The 17,087-nt window shown below is 46.5% G+C and overlaps 1 protein-coding gene across 2 annotated transcripts in view; it reads right to left on the bottom strand.

Moving 5' to 3' along the window:
• The window catches only part of CASZ1 (castor zinc finger 1), a 60,644-nt gene that overhangs the window by 14,855 nt on the left and 28,702 nt on the right, over nt 1-17,087 (bottom strand). For both annotated transcript variants that reach the window (XM_059487468.1, XM_059487467.1), the window contains exons 5-11: nt 13,281-13,371; nt 11,064-11,228; nt 8,457-8,629; nt 6,886-7,751; nt 5,214-5,355; nt 4,000-4,063; nt 1,215-1,375 (exon numbers count right to left, since the gene is read on the bottom strand). In XM_059487468.1, the coding sequence (XP_059343451.1) occupies nt 1,215-1,375; nt 4,000-4,063; nt 5,214-5,355; nt 6,886-7,751; nt 8,457-8,629; nt 11,064-11,228; nt 13,281-13,371 (1,662 nt within the window). The remainder of the gene's footprint in view (nt 1-1,214; nt 1,376-3,999; nt 4,064-5,213; nt 5,356-6,885; nt 7,752-8,456; nt 8,630-11,063; nt 11,229-13,280; nt 13,372-17,087) is intronic.

Below are 17,087 nucleotides of genomic sequence, written 5' to 3' on the forward strand. Positions count from 1 at the left end.
TTATACACTGGGGACTCACTAAACAACTTTGAAAGCAATTCTGTGTCACAGAGGATGATAAACGTGGTACTAGACATTATTCTGTGTGGATACAAACGAATTCTGAGCTGCCTGTTGGGGGGCAGGAGGCTTGTTCTGTCGGGAGGGGGACAATTCTGCCCCATCCAGGGAACAACAGCAAAGCAACAGGACCCACAGGCACAAGGGACTAATCCAGAGTCAGATTAAAGGAGGCAAGTAGGCCTGGTTAAATGGAATGCTGAAAGTTTGGGACTGTCTGAAGGGGCTGAACTCCAGCTGCAGAGAGGGATGATCTGCTGTGGTTCAAGGGGATACAAACAGCTGCAACCAAACTACGAGAAGTGGAATTCAGGCAGCACACCATGGGAAAGGTTGTGACACTGAAACTTACTTGGTGGTAAGAGACAAGCAAATAGCCACACTGCCTGGCACCATTACAACCAGAGCAGACAAATGCAAATGCACTGCCAGGAAGGACCTCACACCAGCCAGGGGCTGATGGACCAGAAGATTTTCTAGTGCTCCCCATTAAAGCCTTTGATTACAAAGTGTGCACTGGCATTTGTAAGTGACTCTGTGTGTATGTGTCTGCCTGGGTGTATCTGTGTGCCCTCAGAGCACGTGTCTGTCTGGGCGTGGATGTGCATGTGTCTGTGTGTGGGTGAGCTTTGTACCTGCTCCATTTTCTTTTTGAGTCTCCTTTCCTACAATAAAAGCAGCAGAAATCATTCCAGCTCCCATACTCTTTTCCTTATTCCCATGCCTCTACATCCCCAAACTTGTTTAGTTTCAGGTGAAATGCCCCAGGAAGCATGCCAAGGCACCAGTGGCCTGTGTGCAGTAAGTGGCCATGGTCTCACACAGGTGCAGTGCCAAGGGCACAGCTACACTGGGCTTGCACTGCAGGGTCATAAGGAGGAGCCTAAGGTGAAGTCCAGGACAGCAGAACTACATGAAGATCTGTGCTTGTATCTGGTTCTCAACACCCCTTTGCAAAATAATTCTATGTGGACAGATATTTCTTATCAGACATTAACACCCAGTGCAGGTAGGTACCACCAAGGGCTAAATGTGCTCTGGGTGATCAGTGTCTGACAGAATTAGGCCCTTAAACTCAACAGAACTCTGTTCAGGGTGAGCCAGTGAGTCAGACAGTGCAAAGGAAGCATTTCCCCTCGCCCCTGCTCTCTTACCGGCGCAGGTACATCTTCCATGGCTCAGAGAGCTTCTCCTGGACAAGAGCCTTCACTGCCTTGCCCAGGTACTGGCTTGGCTCCCCAGCCCCAGCCTGGCTGCCTTCGCCTTCTGTCTTAATGTTCAGCAGGTTGCCAAGGCTGGCACTGGTCTTGGACATCTGGAACAAGAGCACAGACACTGCATCAAGCCCAGCACACAGACACAGCCACCCTCAGGGCTGTCCCACAGAGAGCAGAGTCTTCAAAGACTGAAAAAGATGACAAAAAGTCAGTGCAGGCTGCTTCAATGCATCAGCAAAAGTCAGTAACACCTCACTCTTCTGCCTCTTCCACCCACCCATCATGAAGCACTCAGGTGCCTGTTGAATATTTATTCATGGATCTCTTAAAGTAATGAAGCATCATGTCTATTTTATCCACGAGGAAACTGAGGTGAAGAGACACATCCCCTAGCTGACTATGGAAAAGGTGTGTGGGCTTCAACAGTAACAGCCCTGGGTAGCTCCTACAAATTGCTGGTGGCAGAACTGGTAAACTCTAGTTTATTCAGTCATCTTATCCCAGCCACAAGGATGTCTCCTTTAAAGTGACCACCACGTATGTGTGAGGGGTAGAAGGATGAAAATCTCATTCAACTGGGGAAAAATTCTGTCCCAAGTCCCTGGAAAATTCTTACTAACTTCAATAATAAAATCGTGTCACTCTTCTGTGCTAAATGGACACATCCTCCATGAAGCAGGACTTGGTCTCACAATCTGCATTGTGTGAAAGGCTTCAAATAGAATCTACACAGAGAAGGTTTAGAGGTCCTGGTGTAAAATGTACAGGACAGAAAAATAAAGTTACTCAAGCCTGCTTAGAGGGAAAATTTTCTTTCAGAATAAATGCATGATTCCCAGACTCACTCTTTCTCTGTTGTGCTCTCAATTACCTCCAGTAACAACAGTGAATTTCACAGCCTGAATAAAATGCAGGATTGGGCCCAGTACTTGCACTGGAAACTCCACCCACTTGAGGGTCTCAAAGCCCTTTATAAATATCAGTTAATTAAGCCTGACAACCCCCTAAATAAACTGCAATAGGCTTCAGGAATCCTGGTTATTTGAGGCTCTCTTAATGCCCCCTGAAGGTAAAGCCCCTGCTGCTGTGTGGAGACTGCAACTCTTTATGGCTGGAGTCAGAAATTCAGGTCGTGGGTTTCCACTGGTAATTCCATTTCTGTAAAGTTTTTTTCTGTTCTTTCTTCCTGGAGAAACAATGAAGGATTCCCCCATGGACAGCAGCCACAGGAAGAAGCAGGTGTGATGTCTTCCTGAGCAAACTAAGCTTGATTCTGCAATCTTTAGTCTTGGAATTGGTTCCATCAGTCACACACACAGTGGGTTCTACTCTTTGCTGGTTTATCTCACTGGTTAATCCAGTCCTTTAACCTGACTCCTAGTTTGCACCTGTGCCACATTTGCTTTGCACAACTTTAAGAACCTTATGCCAGACTGCACACAAAGAAATGCTTTATTCTAAACATATACTTTTATCACATATTATCCTGGAGATTTTCAAGTGAAGTCTCCATTGAAAGAGAATTTCCCTGATCTGGGACCTTCAGAACGACTCATGACCCCAGAGAGCAGAGCTACTAAACACATTTGCTCACTAAAGAAAGACCTGCATATTTGGAAATACTAAAGGGACAACACAAAAAAACAAATAAGAAATTAGGTTTAAAAGGGAAAATCGAAACCCCAGTGTAACAGAAAGCCAATGGAGGAGAAAAGTGACATAAGGATAAATGCAGAAATTAAACAACACAGAGAAAAACAGTGATAAGAAAGAAAGGAGGTGGGAGATTACCAGGCAAAGTCACTTTGCCCTCTCTTGAGGGTTATATGGCCTTGATGCATGTAACACCCAGAGCCAAGGGGATGGCAACAGTAATGCCTATAAAACCTATCACATAGCAAAATATTAAAGCATGGCTCAAAGGGTGCCCTGATCTCTACAGCAGTTATATACAGCCACAAAATTAATCTTGGTACAGTAGAATTTATCATGTGAAAGAGAAATATACATTTGAGATGATGTATAATTTAACAAAAAAGTAAGGAAAAAGAAACTGTGCATCATCTAAAATAAATATTCTAGGACATAGTAAAGGGGACTCTGTTAGACATCATTACTCACACCAGAAAGACAGAAATTGATGATTTTGGTTCAAAACTTCTAATTTTTTCTTCTCTTTCAAAAATATAGATTATTCTCTCCCTCCCCAAATGAAGGAGGGAGAGCAAATAAACAAAATTATTTTATTTTAAGTAAATAAACAAAATTAATAACTATAAAAGGGAAGTGAGATAGAAGTTGCCAGGTTCTGAAAACAAAAACAAACAAAAAAACAAACCCAACCCAAACCAAAAAACTAAACCCCCCCCACAAGAAAAGAAAAGAAAAGAAAAGAAAAGAAAAGAAAAGAAAAGAAAAGAAAAGAAAAGAAAAGAAAGAAAAGCTTTTGGAGCTCTCCTCTGTCTAGAAAGGATGGGGAAAAAAAAAGGTGTCAGAGGCGGCAATATATTTCTTCAGCCAGTTCATTAAATTAATTCGTAAGCAGTGGCTCTGAAATTATACCCGATGAAAAATGGTCTCAAAATTTAAATGGTACAAACTCATCTTATTAGAGGCAAAACATTAAAAAACAAACGCATCTCTCCCCCCCCCCTTCCCCGCTATCGCAGCTTTAATTTCTCTTGGTGGGGGGAATGAAAGGCGTTTGATGGATGGCTCTTACCTTATTCATAAGCGAGGATAAAAGAGATGAATTTGCTGAGACTGTGTGGCCATTTGATTCATTACTGAAACACACAAACCAACAGGGTTTAGTTAAGATGTGCGCAGGGACTGGGAGCGCTGAGATTAATCCTCCTCCCTTCAGGCTGCCTCACTCCTCACCTGCTACATCCAGGGGGAAGGAATGATGCCAGCCCTCCCCTGGGCAGGCCAAACTCGCCTGCTTGGGATAGCCAAGAGGGACAGAAAGAGGATCTGAGGTCTGCAGAATTTAGATCTTTCAACTGCTAAATGGCCCGGACCTCTTCCCCTGGTGTCCACTCCATCACACTTCATTTGTTACCTCATTACCTCCCCCAGGTTTTACCCCTTCATCCCATTAGAATTTTCAGAACTATCACAAAAATACCACAAAAGCAGGGGGGATGCTGACAAAGGCTCACGCTGCCAGGGACAGGGATCCCCTGGGCAGTAAGGAAGGCAAGGCACAATCCTGTTCTGAATGGCAGCCTCAGGATCTCTGCAGTTGGCTCCAAGTGCTGGACTGCCAAAGGGAGGCTTGTTTAAATAAGGTATGGACAGGAATGGATACAAAGGTCAAAGTGGAGCTCACTTATCCCCAGGATCAGTTCCTCTGCTCTTTTTCCACACAGCACAATCCCCAAACACTCCTGTTCTCAGCAGAGATGCTGGGCAAGTGGGACACATGCTTTGAGACAGGTGTGTTCACACCTGCACAACCATCACCATAAGTGTAGAGCAGCCCACGCCAGACCCAGAGCAGAGTGAGCCTGACACCCAGCTGTTTTGTGAGCCCAGATTCTCTGGAATGTGCTTTCCTTAGCCCTGATTCAACAGACTACAGCAGTGCAAGTGCTGCTGCTAAGAGTGTGCTGAGGTGTGGCAGTGGTGCAGTTTCAGTCAGCAACAGACAAGAGGACTAAGTGAAAACAGCTCTGCCAGTGGTTTGATTTTCAGAAGGGAGCACAAGAAGTGCAGCTCTTGTTGAAGAGTCAGCAGTTGCTTGTGAGCCCAAAAAACCACCTGGAGAATGGGGAGCAGAGTGAGCCTGCCTCCAGTTTTGGGGTGTTCAACTCAACCACTGTGAAGCTGCCTTTCACCAACATGCTGTGCCCTCTCAATTTACAGGTATGGGAACTTCCCAAAGCCTGGTGTGGGAAGTGCTGAGTGCTCCTGCCTGCCCACTTCTCTCACCCGTGGTCCTTGACACTCAGGTCCAAGCTGTGCTCCTGCAAGGGGTCCTGACTGGTGGCAGGCGTGGGTCCCATGGCCTCCGCAGGCTCCTGCTTCACCTGGACTGGATTGAACCGTCCGGGAGGTGCTGGCTGTCCATTACCTGCTCAAGAAACACAGTGAAAGTAAGTGCAAAAAAATAAATTAAAAACATAGGTCTAAAATGAGGTTACAATAGCAAATAATTTAAGTTCAATCACTGGCATCAGTGCCTAAGTGGAAAAAGCAAAGAAAAAGTGTTGGGGGGGAGGGAAGTACTGGGATTGCTGGTCAGCGTTTATTGCCAAGTTGACATGATGGGTTCTGACGTCCACTCCAGCGTGGAAATTCTTCAAGTGATAATTATTGCAAAATTATGTCAAAGTTGTCCAGGCTACGGGCCCTTTAAAGGAGAAGGGCGGAAGGAGCGTGGGGGAGACCTGATTCTCTGCACAAACTGTCATAACTAATTTGCGGGGCTGCCTCTTAAGCGTTTATTAAAGACTCTGTTAATGCTGAGGCAATGTGGCAGCTTTCGACTGCTAGTCAAGCCCTCTTGCTCGTCCCCAGCCCCAGCGTTGCCGTAGCGACAGCGCCGGCCCGGCAGTGCGCCTGCCCACAGGAGCGTCTGCCCCGCCGGGACGATCCAAGGTGACAGCCCCGGCTCCGACCGCCTGCCGCCGCCGTCCCCGCAAAACGGGGACCGCTCCTTCGGCGGGAGGAGGCTCCGTGCCGAGCCCGTGAGAGGGGAACTCAAATTAAAGGAGGAGAGGGAAAAAAAGGAGGGAGGGTGGGAGGGGAATGGACAAAAGAGAACAAATTGGAGCGAAAAAATTAGGAAAAACGGCAAAGAAAAAAGGAGGGAAAAAAAGTTGCTGACAGAAACATGTCTGCAGAGGTTTTTTCCACAATCCCCAAGTGACTAAAATATTAATTTACCCTCCGGCAGTACAGCTGACGGCGAGCTGCTTCTCAGACAGCAAGTAGCATTTTATTAAAAAATAAAGGAAAATAGTTCCCTCAATGACCTTTCTCTGCTTTAGGAAACAATTTTTCAAACAATAATTTTTAAAGTATGTGAAGGTTCTCCTCCCTCTTTAATCAGATCACTTCCTTCTACTCCCCCGTTCCTCCTGGGAAGCCGGGGCCATCGGCAGCGCTGCCAGGGCCGGGCTGGCTCAGCACAGAACAGCCCCCAGATCAGCAAACAACTGGCCAGGGGCTACAGGATCATCAATACTGGGCCTAGATAAAGCTTGACACAGTCTCAGCAGAGCCTGCAAGTACTGGCTGAGGTATTTTTTCTTAATTTCTATTTTCAATGGAGTGCCTCTCTCTTTTCAGCCTGTAGCCAATTACACATGGCAACACTATTCAGCTCTGGTAAGAGCTTACTCCTTTCATGGGCAGAAACGTTTCTTGCCTCTCTTCTGGCCATGTGGGCCAGAAGTCATGCCACAGGAAACCTTGGCATGACTGCCTTCCTCAAGGGTTAATCAGACACAACCAAATTCATTCTCCCATTTATTTTCTTTTCCTATCCCCTTCCCAAATGCAGTCCCATGGACAACTGGGTGGCTTCTCATTCACGCTCCTCCAAGTCACCAGGCACTGCTCTGCCTCCACCACTGTCACAAATGATCAGGTAACTCACCTGCTTCAAGTGCCACAGAGGGCTTGAGTGCAGCTGCTGCCAGCCTGGCCATCATAGGAGAGATTAATCCCTTACTAGCAGAGATCCTTTCCATTATAGAGGCTGCTGGAGCAGGTGAAGAAGTAGCCACTGGCTCACCAGATGCTGAAACTGCCTGGGATGAGGAATCTGTAGGAGTAGATGATGCTGGGTTGGTGCCAGAAGAACCAGCAGTCATCAGATTAGCTGAACTGGCAGGAAGTGGTGTAGAGACCCGACTGGGGATGATGGGGAAGAAGGATCCAGCTGTTCCAGGAAGTGCCGAGTTGGAGAGCGCCAGGGCCAAGGGAATATTGCTAGGAAGAGCCTGGGAAAGCAGGCCAGAGATCTTTGTGGCTGGTGTCATGCTGTTGGCAGACTTGGCCTGTGAGGAAGCAAGCTCAGCCGCAGAGGAGGGCGCAGCTGGGACGATGAGAGAAACGGAAGACTGCTGACTGGTCGGGGAGGCACTCAGGCTGGAGTTCTTGGAGCTCATGGCAGAGAAGTCGATGAGGTCATCGTTGCTGGACTCCTCTTGCTCGTTGTCCTTGGAGCCCAGGAGCGAGGCAGGCAGGCCCAGCACTCCTGAGCTGCGGATGTGCCGGCGCTCGTGTTTGCGCTTATGGGAAGTCATCTGGCTGGTGGAGGTGAAGGTGAAACCACAGCCTGCCCTTATGCAGTGGAAGTGGTTGGTGGCCTTGCTGTAGACACAGCCCTCATACTTGCATTCCTCGTACTTGTAGAACTTCTTGAAGCCGTCCTTGGCGTAGGCATCATCTTTGATGTGGTAGCTCTTGTGCTTCTCAATGTCACACTTGTTCTTGAAGGTGAATGTACACCCAGGTCTCCTGCAAGGGCATCGAGGAGAGGGTGGTTGGCCGTGATGGCAGAGCTGCTGTGTCCCACCTCCCTCTAGGACAAGGACTGGGGCTGTAATGAGACAACTGCCCCAGCTGCACAGGGGCTGTCTGTGGCTTAACCTGGGACACCCAGGCCAGCAGATTTGCTGCCATGTGGGAGAGCTGGGAAGCTCACTACGCTCTGAGGAACTGCCACAGGAACATGGGAATACAAGCACCCTCCACTAAAAGTTCCAACAAAACAGCAGGTAAAGGGGACTAAGGTACAAACTGTGCTTTCCTACTCTTCCTGAAAACCTAAAAAACCAGAAGAGCAGTTGTGTACAGAAGGCTAAGTCTGGCCCCAAAGGGGATGAGCTGGCTGAGAGAACCCTACCACGGAAGTGCCATTAGCAGTGTATTAATGGCCCACGGTTGCACTCTGAAGACGTCTCTTTCCCAAATTATTCTAGGCTCTGTTTTCTAGTGGGTATCCTCTCCTCAGATCATACTCCTGCCCTCAGAGTGGTCTGTGGCACAATCCTTGAATTCATATCTACTCTGGTATATGAGTTCTCCCAGAAGCAATACTGAGAAGGTCACAGCGGGGCAAATCAAGTCCCTGTGCATACTTGGGGAATTATGACTTGGCAGAGGGAGGCAAGCAGACCACAGAGCTGTGAGGCAGGACTCCTGCCCTCCCTGCTGTCTCACCTGCAGTGGAAGTGAGTGGTTTTCTGCCCGTAGAACTGGCATTCCACGGTGCCGCAGTCCTCCGTGGCACGGAACCGCTGGAAGCCGTCGTTGATGAGCTGCGTGTTCTTCTTGTGGAAGTTCTCGTGGGTCATCACATCAGAGGTGCTTGTGTAGACCTTGTTACAACCCACCTAGCCCGGGCCCAAAGAGGAGTCATCAGCACAGCGGTTTAACAGCCTGACATTATTACCAGCAGCAATAAATACATGGGTAGCACACGCACATTTAATAGTTCCATTTGTGTGCTTCTCCTAGGGGTATTAAGTCATCACTTTAATTCCCAATCTAAAGACTGATAGAGCATAGAGCAGTTGTGAAAAAAAAAAAAAAAACAAACAGAAACCAACTCTCTGGGCATGAACCAGTAAGAAAAAAAGGGAGGACTGGAGGGATAAAATACCAGCTCCAGATAAGCATGCCTGCTTGGGGAAGCAGTTAGTAGGGTTCTGCTCTTAAAGAGAACAGAACACTAACAGATGCTGTTGCTTTTTGTTATCTTGGAGTGACACAGAACAAAGTAGGATTTCATCTATTTGGGGAATACAAAATTGAGTGGGAAAAAGTTATTTACTTCTTTAGTCCTTCTGGGAGGTAAGGCATGCTGGTGCAACATGAGGCCAACCAGTCTTTTGATCTTGTAATAAATGGTTTCATTCTAGCAAATCTTAAACCCCATGTTCAGCTGATTTTAGCAAACTGGTGACTTTTTTACCCTGTCACTGTTCAGGACTTCCACCTCAATAATTTTAAACTTTTGCAGTGAATGAGAATGCTGTGATGAGGACGGAATGCTGAAAACCTGCTTTCCTCTGGGTAAAGCGGGGCAACTTTGCCATATTGAGTAAAAACCCACTGGAATCTGAAAACGTCCTCAGCCCTGCTGAGGGAGGATTTTTTTCCTTTTCTTCTAGCACAACATGTGCCAATGCCTGCACCATCTCAGAAATGAAGAGAAGGAAAACACCACCCCTTAGTTCAGCCCAGGTTGATTCAAACAGGCAATAACAAAACCCATGACAAATACCCGGAGAAAAAAATAAAAAGGATCTCCAGCTATTTCCAATATAAAAGAGCCTCTCTCTCTCCACACTGACACCTTGAAAAAAGACAGGCCCTGCATGGCATTAAAAAAAAGAATTAAACAAAAGCGTCCTTAGGAATAATTTGCAATGCAGCTCTTGGTGCGAAAGCCTAAAAAAATGTCAGTTTATATAAACAACTAACTGAATTTTATCCACACCAATTATGGACATAAAGAAAAAAACCCCATGTGATGGATGGCACAAATTCTGCCATTTAAGCAGTATTTTCTTTAATTGGGAGTTTATATTCTGACACCTTTCCTGTAAGGCACTGCTTACATGGGCATGACTTTACAGGAAGACAGTGGGCACAGGATGGAATTAGCCATATATAGCTGTGTAAGCGAGGGTCTCTATTTGAACTTGGAGCGCCTCAAGGCTGTGAAACACTCCTCGTGCTCTGAAAAAAAGAAATCAAGCAAATCCCACCCTGCTCAACTGAAGAAACTAAATAACCAATATTATGGAAGTGCTAACAGAAAAAGTCCTCAGGAGAAAGACACATGAAATTCCCAATTTATCAAATGCTGCAAGCACATGCTTCAACCAGTCCCTATTCAGGACAGAACTTGAGTGCATGCCTAACATTTGAGTATGTGCTTCAGCCCCATTGACTTCAGAAAGCTTCAAGTTAAACATATGCTGAAGTCTATCCCAGCAAAGCATTTAAGCATGTGATTAAGGCCTTGTGACTTTAACTGGGGTCTTAAACTGCTGGGACAGGTCAGGAAGTGAGCCTGACTTTTCAGACCAGAAAATCTGTCACCAAGGGTTGGCTGATCACTCTCCTTGTAACTGCACATTTTCAGGGCAATGGTTTAGGCCACAATTCTACTAAAACGAGTACATGTCAAACCATTGAACCTGAGGAATGATCAGGGTAAGACCCAAACAATGTGGTGTGTTCATGTCTAAAGCAGTGAAGGTATCACAGCTACATCTCTGCAGCAGCTCCAGCTCTGGCTCCACTGCTGCTGAACCCTGGAATACAGCTCTCAGCCTGCACCACACATGAATGCCACCGGCAAAGGACATGGAGAACCAGGGGTGTTAAGTGCAGATATGTGACATTAAGGTTTAATTACTTTAGAAATTGATTATGGAGGAAATTAACCCAGTGCTAAAGGGCAGATGTGCCACAAGAAAGTCTGGTTTCAAGGGAGGGACAGATCAGATTTGAGTAGAGACAGTGCAGTGGCATTAAAGAAGTTCTTGAGTCTCAGAGAATGGGACTTGCTTCAATAAATCCAAGACTTTGAGAAAACCTTGAGACCTGCTTTGGACAAGGCTTTTAAAAACTGAGACTGGGGCTTCCCTTTGCCACTCCCAGTGCTTGTCACCAGTGCAGTGAGGACAGGGCGTGGACTTGTCAGACGGGCTCTGAACGTCCCCCCTGTGCCTCAGCACAGCCCCGTGCTGTCTGACAGAGAGCACTGGAGCTGCCAGGACCCCCAGGAGCCCCAGGAGCCCCAGGAGCTCTCACCTGCATGCAGTGGTAGTGAGTGCTCTTGCCGTTGAGGTGGCAGCCGTGGTAGTACACGCTGCAGTCGTCCAGGGGGCTGAAGCGCATGAAGCCGTGCTGCAGGGAGTTATCCCGCTTCTTGTGCATGTTGTAATGCCGAATCACGTCCTGCTTACTGGTGAATCTCTGCAGAGATACAGACACAGATGTGAGACACGCGTGGTGCCCGTGGGTGAGCGATCCCGGGGCAGGGTGAGTGTCTTTTGCTGTTGGTAATAAACTTATGGGACCAGGAGTTGAAAGCTTGGCAGTAACCACCCCAAGAGAATCAGATTAAAGAGGAGCTGTGTGTGTGCATCTTCTTGGTAAAGGGAAAGTAAATATACAAGTTCTAGAGTAAACATGGCACTGGGGTGATGCCCAGAATCTGCTCCTTGCAGCTTTAAGATTGCAGGTCTTCTAACATAATTTTAGCTGCTACTATCTCAAGAAGTGCTATAGTTAGAAAGCAAACCAGTGAACTGAACAGCCTACAAGCAACTAAGCCAAGCTTCCAAGTCACTCACTGTAGTGGTTAGCAAGACACTGGCTGCCACATTCATGTTGGACTAGAAATCGGGAAAAACCCTTTGCTCTTTTACATTGTCCTTCCATTCTAAGTCTCTTGTGTCCCCTAGAACGTAGGATAGTTTTGTCAGGAAAACAGGGACAAAAGACTTTCTTCAAGTCACAGTAAAAGATGCTTTTCTACAGAAAAACAGAGCTCAGAGCTAAATCTGTATGACCAGAATATCCTCTTCAATCTCTCTCTTCTTGAAGCAATGAAGGGGTACCCCATTGTCAGAGCAGGCTAAGTGCCTTTAAAATGAAGCTTTTTATTTCTATTTCCCACAGACATCAATATTTACCACTGAAGGTGAGAAAGTAAATCTGATTTTTTTAAAAGAAATCAATATCCATTTATTTTGAACAGTAATTGAAAAGGCCTGTATTCTAATGTTTAACAACTTTTCTAGTCTGCCTCATAGGAAACAAATGATTATCACTTCCACTCTTTCCTCCTATAATATCAATCCTGATCAATCTCATTGGTATTGGCACGGGAATATATGGATATAGATTTCAACAGAAATCCCTTGGAGGCTGGAGCCATGATTTCCCAGGGCGTACATACAGGATTGCTATTGCCAATCATTGTTAATTTGTGCCCACTTATTACAAAGCGTTACTTATTCTAAAATATATCTCAGCCATAAAATAATTTGCATTTTAAAAAGCAGCCTAAATCCTTATTCCCTGTGAGACCAGACAGCTCCTTTGCAAGCAGCTTCCAGACTCCTTAGGAAATAATCATGAGGCCAATCATAATAATAGGTTTTTCTGTTTTTTCCATCCTTTGTGTTTCTCTCTTTCTGGAGCAGGGATATCTGTGTCACAGTTGGGACAGACTCATCTTGATTACTTGATGCTGGGCTGGAAGGACCAGTCTGTGCATCCCGGAGAGAAACTCTCCTTTGATCAATAGAAACCCACAGCAAAGCCCGGCAGCTCCAGATCAACTTCCTCTGCTGTGGTCAGGCTCAGCCCCGCGAGACCCAAAGGTCTCCCAGGGCAGGGCTGGAGTTGTGTCTGGTGCACGGCAGAGGCAAACTCTGGGATTGCTGCTCACGCATCAGCCTGACCACAGAAATGCCAGTGTCAAACTCTGGACCTGGGATCAGGGTAAACAAACACAGCACGTGACCTGCTGGCTTGACGTGCATACCCTGGCAGTTCTCCCAGCAATTACAGCATCGCTCCTACCCCCGCGCCTTCCCCACAAATCCCACACTGCTGCTGGTCTTACTGCGTGTTTTGTTGCAGATACTGCTGCTAGAAAGTCACTCGGGCAGCAGGAGGGAAAGAGACAGACTAACAGATCAGCATTCCCTAGTTTCAGGCACAGTTTGTAACACAGCACAATTTATGCTCTTGGTGTTTCACTGATATAAATGTGGAGTAGTTCCCACTGACTTGAGCTGATCTATATTTGGCTCCTCATTGTAGCGGTCTGAGTTTGGTTAAACGGTATTAGATTGAGTTAAACGGGAGCAAAACAAAGTTCTGTTAAATTCAGAACATATCCCGTCCTCTTCCAGAGCAGCACAGTGAAAGGGCACGTGCATGCAGGTGAGAGGGGAGCCCAGGAGGACGCACGCTCCCCGTGGTTTCGTGCTGCTGCTTGCAGCGTTGCTGTACCTGGTAGTTGCACTCGGGGTCGAGGCAGTGGTAATGCTCTCGGTACTGGTAGGCGCAGTGTATGTGTCCACAGTGCTGGCTGCCAGAGAACCTGCAAACGGGAGGGAGGGAGACACAGTAAACCACTGTCCTGGCAGCAATGCCTGTAAGCAAGGTACAAACAAACTAAGGCCTGTTCCTGCTTTTATATCGCATGTTTATGGCATTAAACCCCACCTCCTTTATCCCCTCCAAGGATGGTGACCCTTGTGCCTTCCCTTGCTTATTTGTCACTATTTAAAGGTGCTTCTTGAGCCGGATCACTCGGGTCCTGTACATCCCTAATCTGTCTTTCCCCTTGGAATTCATCTCCGTTATCTAAGTTGTTTACTTGGGGAAGCATAAGGAAGGAGGGTTCCTAGAACTAAACACCACACAATTCTAGAATAGAGTTTACATACCGCACCAGCAAATTTCAGAAACCTCTCATGACAGAAGGAGACAAATAAATGTTGGGCAAATATGGATTCTAAATTTTAAGTATAAGTCCACCTAGTAGGACACCAGAAAAGCTGCATACAGCAAAGCTGAAAACTCCTGACATACAGGGTGGCAAAAAAGACCAGAAGGACAGAATTGTTGTGTAATACCTACATACAAACAGTCAGTATGCAGAATTTATTGACTGACAGACACACCAGGAACTGGCACAAAGGGATGATCCAGTAATGGGGTAATCAGTGCAATGAACTCCCTTGTGTATATTCTAGAGGACCCTAGAAGAGCTTGAAAGGGAAGAGCAGTGGAGAGAAGGGGACTCAGAGGGGAAACATTCAAAGATAAAGTACCATCTGCTCAAAGGTTCCTCAAAGGTTCCTCACGTCACTTAAGTGCTAAACACAGCAGGAGTGCATATGATAAAGGGCATGGGAAAGAAATGAGGAAGGGCAACAGATAAAAAAGGAAAATGAGAGGAGTGAGGGTATCCTGGGGCAACTGAGGAATGGGGCAGGAGCAGGGAAGATTACAGACCATAGTAAGGTGAGGTAACGCAAGGCTGTGGCATAGAAAAAGTCTATGTGAAAAGCAATACTAAATAAGCCATTTCTGAAGCACAGTAAGGAAGAGGAGGTCAACTGTGGAGACAGCAGGGCCTCTAGGAGATGGAAAGGGGACTTAATTGACAGAAAAGATAGACATTGCTAAAAAATTAAATGACTTCTTTGCCTCAGCATTCACAAAGGGAGACAGGGACAGATGCCAGGAGCAGACATGCCTTTCCCTGGGGAAGGAGAAGAAATACTGCAGGAAATCAGGATCACGTCAGAACAGGTGATTGAGAAACTGGAACAAACCTCAGCAGCAGAGAAGAAACAAACCACAAGGCAAACAGCAGGGCTGGCTGCACAAACAAAGGTGTGGAACTGAGAGCAGAGGAGGAGATTCCTGCTCAACGCCTGGGTGCCTGCTCAGCCTGTCCAGGGCAGCCACCAGAGCCACCGTGGCACTGACCAGGGACCTGTGGCTCCACAGCATAACCAGCTGGTCCTGCCAGTCCAGGGCTTTGTGTCAGCTACACCACCAGCAGCTCTTCAAGGAAAGCAAGTGCCCTGTGGGAAGCTTCCTCTCTATTCCACTGATGTGATGGGGGGAAAAGAGAAAAGGGCTGGAGACCTGTGCGGTGCAGGCCAGGCAGGGAGAAGAGGATGATACAGACTTTGCTGACAAATACAAAGCAGCTCAAATTATTATCAAAAATGAGGATGCAAAGGGACCAGAGATACCAGGTGGAGTAAAAGAAGGGCCAGACACCAACAAGATCTGACTCCAGGAGATGAATTATTTGAGGCACCCTAGCAGGAATGACACATGGGCTCAGTTTTAAAAACAACAGCTAAACAAGCACTCCAGCACTCCCAACTCCCATCCTCCTTACCATGTGCCACAGAAAGGTGTGTGTGGTGTCTACAGCACTGGAAGGGACAAACAAGTGTTCCACCAAGTGTGGTGGGGGAAGGAGGGAAGTGGCAAACGCAGCACAAAGGGGAAATTCTGCTCCTTCAGTGGGCAAGGTTGGGCTCCTAAAGGGTTATATTATCCTGTGTTTCTTCTGACACTTGAAACAGTTCAAAGCTATTAATTTTTAAAGCGCAGCATCTGTTTAGGTTTTTCATAACAGGAAAGCTTACACACACCACACACTTACATGCACACACACACACACATTTACATGCACAGACTCTACAGTACATCCACACCCCCTGAACTTACTTAAATATAAATTTCCATGCACATGAACAGACACAAACACACACACCTGAAACAAGAAACTCACAGACCAGCTCATCACACTGATATACAAACCCAAACTCCTAAGTTGTCAATACAGACACATAGATGCAATTGCACAAGAACAACCCACTCCCTCTTCCTTCACATTAATCGGTTCACCTTTTTTTTTCTTTTGCCAGAAAGTCTTGATCTGGCAAGAGTTGATAAATAAATAATAATAAAAATAATAAATAAAGAAGTCAGCATGCTTAGAGAGTGTTTACAGACTCATTACTCTGTAACGATGATGTGAAAGAAAAAAAAAAAAACCCACCCCAATTACAAGGGGGGAGGAAACCCACACAGAAATAAATATTTAAGCAAGTGCTGCCAGAAGCACCATCTGCTGAGGCACTAATAATAATAATAATAATTTTTTCTGTGGTCTTTTTTTTTTTAATTATAAATATACAGGGAGGAGGAGGGGGAAAAACAACCCAACCCAAACTAGCTAAGTAAGAGGTTTTGTTTTGTTGTGTGAGAGAATGGATTATCCCTGGGCAGCTTTTGGCAGTGGCTTTGGCAAACTCATTAAGCTAATTATCAGTACAGACATAAGAGTGCTGTGTCTCTTCTCCCCCCACCCCTTGATTTTAAGGCTTTAAACTGTTTTTTTTTTAAATGTGTGTAAATTGAAGGGAAGTGGCTGTGCTGGCAACGGGTGGCTTGTGGAGCCTTTTAAGCAGGATGTGGTGTCCCTGAGGTGGCTCACAATCCTCTCTCAGCTACCTGCCCGACCCAGGGAAAGGGGCTTGCACAGCTCCAGAAGCAGTGCATGTGGCTGAAGTGTTTACAGTTCTCCACTTGAGAGGGGAATGGGGGACAGAAAGGTGCCACCTCCTCTCCCCCTGCAATTCCTACAATTCCTGCAATCTCAGAAATAAAAGGATGCCGCTCCTTCTGGACCTGGGATAAGGGTAAACAAACACAGCACATGAGTTTAAACCCCTGCTTTCCTTCCTATATTCTATATATTCTACTACTGTACTGTCCCTTGAGGCAGCCAATTCCCACATGAGGGAATTGCTGCTTGAGGAGCTGCCTGTGGTGGCACAACTGCCCTCTCTTCCCATGGGCTTTTCTGTCCCCTTCTCCTACATCTGGGCAAAGGGGAGGAAATTAAGTCATTTATCATTCCATTCTTGAGCTAGGAGAGTGCTGTTCCCACTCTTTTTCCCTGCCAAAATGTTCCTTTTACTTTCCTAGGAGACTCTCTGTGGGCTCTGCTAAGGTGGGAAAGCACAGTACACACTCCCTTCCCCTTTCATTAATAAGTGCCCAAGTGCTGGTGGGAGCAAACCCTCCAGTTTTTCCCTGGAGAGAAGTGTTTGCTTCTCTTTGTCCCACCACAACAACCTTGGGCTTCCTCTCAGCATCACTGTCCTGACCTAAGCATGCCCACAGCTGTGATAAGGTGCCCTACTCTGCACCTGATTCAGTGAGGATTTCTCAGAAAAAAGAGGTGCAAAAATGTTCTAGGATAAACATCCCATGTTG

This window comes from Ammospiza nelsoni, chromosome 22, assembly GCF_027579445.1.
Source record: "Ammospiza nelsoni isolate bAmmNel1 chromosome 22, bAmmNel1.pri, whole genome shotgun sequence".
Taxonomy (NCBI): Eukaryota; Metazoa; Chordata; class Aves; order Passeriformes; family Passerellidae; genus Ammospiza; species Ammospiza nelsoni.